The 4,706-nt window shown below is 42.7% G+C and overlaps 1 protein-coding gene across 1 annotated transcript; it reads left to right on the top strand.

The window, feature by feature from the left end:
• The first annotated feature begins 3,000 nt into the window (after positions 1-3,000).
• LOC119648575 lies at positions 3,001-4,377 on the top strand. The gene is made up of 3 exons (XM_038050346.1): positions 3,001-3,005; positions 3,986-4,138; positions 4,203-4,377. The coding sequence occupies exons 1-3, from the start codon at positions 3,001-3,003 to the stop codon at positions 4,375-4,377; spliced, it is 333 nt and encodes a 110-aa protein (XP_037906274.1).
• The last annotated feature ends 329 nt before the right edge of the window (positions 4,378-4,706 follow it).

The following is a 4,706-nucleotide window of genomic DNA, read 5'->3' as shown; positions in this document are numbered from 1 at the left end:
GTCCTTGGAGAATGCAACATTCATCGTGAAACTAGCCGTTCCGACTCCTTTTGCGCTGGAGCCAAGTATGTTTGTGGCCGTATCAATGATAACGTTCTTAAGGTGATTGTGGAAATCATTTGTTGATGCTTCATCTCCAGGATCTCTGTTGACTGCGGTTATTGCGGCATCCATTTCCCTCTTATAGGTGTCGCGGAGGGTTGTGTTGTGGATGGCTTCAGTGTTCACTCTCACCTGATTGTCAGAGGGGATTCTAGGCGGTATTGTTATTCGAGCTCGGAGCACCATGCCAACGAGATAGTGATCCGAGTCTATATTGACCCCCCTATATGTTCTGACATTCATCAAGGCTAAGAGGTGGCGGCCTTCGATCAACACGTGGTCAATTTGGTTGAATGTGGTCCCATCTGGAGAGGCCCACGTATGTTTGTGGACCGCTTTCCGCGCAAACCAGGTACTTCCACCAACCATTTCGTGTGACACTGCTAATTGAATAATCTGCAGTCCGTTATCATTTGTATTTTGGTGTAAGCTATGGGAGTCAGCGTATCTCTTGAATGCGGGCTCCTTCCCTACTTGGCTATTAAAATCCCCAAGTATGATTTTGATATCATATCTGGGACAGGCTTCGAGGGTTCATTCTACTGCCTCCGACTCTGCAGTCTGTGAACGTTAATGAGGTTTATATTTCTAAATTTGCCTCGCAAGCGCAGATGCATAGCCGTTCGCTTATGTTTTCAAAGCCGATAACAGCAGGTTTCATTATTTGGCTGATTAAGAAACCTACTCCGAGCACATTGTTTACTGGATGGCCGCTATTATATATCGTGTAGCGACTCTTCACCAGGAAACCCGTCCTTGTCCAACGCATCTCGTGTAACGCTGTTACATCAGCCCTACATTGGGGACAGGGTATCGGCTAGCTGCTTGGCAGCTCCATCTCTTTACAGGGAGCGCACGTTCCATGAGAAAATTCGCAAATCGTTATTCCGTTGTCGTTGCCGGGTTCGTCGTTGATCGATGAATGGAAATCAAATGTAGTGCATGGCAAATACGTCAATTCTCTTCCGCAGCCATTTGTGGATTTGCATTTGTCGAACCGATGGCTGTGTACTGGGGAGCTCTTTGCTGAGACGGAGGGATTCATATGTGGCATTCAGGAAGGTGTGGTCACCACCTGAGCTTATAAAAAGTTCATAGTGAAAGAGTGGATGGAAAACGACCAGTGCAGAATGTGTGCTTTCGCGTTAGAGACCATTTCGTTTCTGGATACATTGTTATGGCACTAGTGCAATACACGAACAGGCATAATGCTGTATGTAAGGTGATTGATGAAAACGTTGATACAATTATGGGCTGATCATGTGAACATGTCCAGTTCGTGGATATGAGCCGCAGTCAGTACTCGGTAGTTCTGCCTACAGCGTGTATAGGCACCGGCAAGTTCTAACTGATCGCCATACACCGCTCAACAAGCCTGATGTGCAAGTAGTTGGAGTTTCGAGCGGGTGGTTGTAGTTCCCATAATATTGTTAGCTACAAATATTGTATCTAAATCCCCGGCTTCAATTGATATCCTGGGACTCTCACAGTCTAGTTCACACCATGCAGAAGTATACGATTCTACAAACATATTCGATGTTGTGGGGAGTTCTCGGCGGTTTCTTCCATTAACCAAACACCAACGCAACCCCTTTATCTTTTATGTGAAAGCAATACGGATAGCTGAGTGGTTAAAGCACAAGGCTGTCGTACGGAAGGTCGTGGTTCAAATCTTACTGGTGGCAGTGGGATTGTATTGTAATTTGCGGTCGGATACCAGTCGACTCAGCTGTGAATGAGTACCTGAGTCAAATCAGGGTAATAATCTCGGGCGAGCGCAATGCTGACCACATTGTCTCATACAGGGTACTGCAATACTGTAGTGTACCGTTATGGTCTTGAATGAAGTGCTCTAACGCACTTCAAGGTCTTGATCTAAATATGGATTGTTGCGCCAACGATTATTATTATTAATACTGTTTGCCCATACACCCAGAACATCATTGGGCCATATCAAAGAGGCTTCATTCCAAGCAACAGGTCAGATTTTCTCTCTGTGGCAAGCAATGGAAAAACTTTTGAAATATGGACATCAGTTGCACCATCCATTCATCGACTTCAAGACTGCCTATGAAAGCATAGCCAGGGTAAAACTGTACATGGCCATGAGAGAATTCGGTATCTCGACGAAATTGATAAGACTGACCCCAACCAATGTGCGAGGCCAGATAAAAGCGGCAGGATCACTTTCAAGACCATTCGCCATCAGCAAAGGTCTTTGACAAGGGAACGTCCTATCATGCGTCCTCTTTAACCTGGCCCTCGAGAAAGTGATCCGTGATGCTGAGGTAAATGCAAGAGGTACAATCCTCTTTTAGTCCACCCAACTACTGGCTTATGTTGACGATATCGACATCATGGGAAGAACTACCCGAGATATACAAACTACCTTCATCCAGATCGAGCAGGCGGCTATCGACGCGAAGTCTTGGGCTGCACATCAATGAAGGCAAGATAAAGTATATGGTGGCAACGTCAGCACGAAAAATCAACCAACAAACAACATCAAATCGCACTGGTCAAACGGGAAGAATAAAGATAGTAGATTGCAATTTAGAGACCGTTGACAATTTCTCCTACAGATACGACGATGAAATCCGCGCACGGTTATTGGCAGGCAACGAAAACTGTTCTGGGTTTTTAGCAAGAAAAATTGCGAACTCTTGGTCGCGTTCGAAAGAAGAATCCTCCGAAGAAGTTTTGGCCCCCTATATGAGCATGGACGATTCCGTAGTCTACACAACGACGATATCTATGAACGATGCTATGACCGTCAGGTTGTGGGTAAAATCCGGCTCAATAGGTTGCGGTGGGCGGATGATCTAGCTCGGAAAGTCTATAAGGGCAATATCTATGTTAGAAAAAGAAGACGAGACAGACCTTGCCTGAGATAGAACAATGGCGTAAGCCAAGACCAGGCCGAAGTGGTGGACCTCGGTGCAAAACCGGGATGTCTGTCGGTTGCTTCTCTCGATCAAAAGACCTATGTTTTTTAACTAACTCGATCAGCCTAATACCTACATACAATAGCTTATATTAACCTCCTGACAGTTGCGGTCGTGACCTCTTCGCTACTTTAAATTTGTTTGTCTATACACTCATCTACAATTTTTAAGATGGAGTTCAAACTTCGATATTTACTTATTGAATGATCGATTATGATGGAAGCATAAAACAAATGTATTTGTTTTTAGACTTAATTCACAAAAATTAAAGAAAATCTCGTGAGAATCCTAGGTTGTGAGCTGCTATATGCATACTCACTGAATATCACGTTGTAATTAAGTATGTGCTTTAAACACGCATTTTCAAGTAGTTTCTACATTTCTCGTCGACATATGGACGTCGAAAAGTGGCGACTAAGATTACCTCATATGTACATACTCGTATAATACAAGCAAATGGAAATTCTCTGAATGTCTCAGTTGTCATATTGAAATCCTCTGTATCAAGTCGAAAACGTAAACATATTTTAGCACTTGAAGGTCTCAATAGACGTAAGTATCGAATTACATCCGTGAAAACCCATAATCTTGCGGAGCTGCTTAACCTATTTCGTCTTAGTTGTGCGGCATCTTTGTCACGACTCCCCTAAAGTTGACCCACACGCCGGCGTTGTTACCCGACAGCAAAGCTGTGGTATTCATCAGAAGTATCTAAATATTTATCTTTGTTATGCCAACTCTGTACTAATAGTTGATTCCAATTTAACATTCTCAAAGTTCGTTATCATTGAAAGATTGAAATTAGATTGATATATGTACAACAAGATAGCTTAGCCATTAATCAACAGACCCTAAGCTGGTCGAAAAAACCTGTAAGAAAACTTCACTAACAGTAAACACCGACCTTTATCCATCTCACCTCTTGTTTATGTCTACAGGAATCCAGAGACCCCCATTGTTGCTAATCCAGCGCAGGCAATTGAGCAAGTGAAAGTGAAAATGTTGGGGCCCAGTGACTCAGAAATAATAGTGCCCGCATCTCAGATACTTGATGGAATCGCACGGATTATTGCGTACTATAAGACGATAAGGTGAGGCAAAGCGGGCGCAAAGCTCACATCCGGAACTGAAAACGAAATTTCTTTCTCGCCATAGTCTGAACGCGTTAGTGTCAGCACAACATCGTACAAATGGTGGAACAAGTCATTTGGGTCAGGCTCGCAACCTTTTTCGGGGGGAAATATACTCAACATTTTCTAAAACTCATAACTCACCTGAACCAAAACCGGAGCGTGCGTCCATGTCTTGCACGTTGAATGTACGTCAATAACCGCTAAATTGATATCATGTTTTTGTTTTCATTTTTTGCTGCGTTGTTTGTTAAAGATGCCGGTGAGTCACTTGGAAATAATTTCGCTATAGACATTAACCCTAGTTGGGAAATTCACTTTAGAAAATACAAAATTGTCGAATTTTTTCAATATAATCTTCTCTTCCATCATATTTATCGAAATTGGTAGGAAATCCGGATTCATAGTGGATAGCTAACTTCTTTGCTATTCCTGACTACTCAAGTTTTAAGATTTCATCGAAATTATGTATATCTCAAAAACCCACCAATTCATGAATGTTTTAGATAATTTTATATTTTTTTGTAAA

The sequence above is a fragment of the Hermetia illucens genome, chromosome 2 (assembly GCF_905115235.1).
Source record: "Hermetia illucens chromosome 2, iHerIll2.2.curated.20191125, whole genome shotgun sequence".
In the NCBI taxonomy this organism is placed as follows: domain Eukaryota; kingdom Metazoa; phylum Arthropoda; class Insecta; order Diptera; family Stratiomyidae; genus Hermetia; species Hermetia illucens.
Note: the sequence above shows the minus strand (reverse complement) of the source record. Positions and strands in the feature narration are given on the sequence as shown.

Bases quoted from the DNA above. Each gene is read 5' to 3' on its own strand.
- LOC119648575 (XM_038050346.1), top strand. The intron at 4,139-4,202 runs GTGAGGCAAAGC...TTCTCGCCATAG, and splicing joins GCGTACTATAAGACGATAAG to TCTGAACGCGTTAGTGTCAG.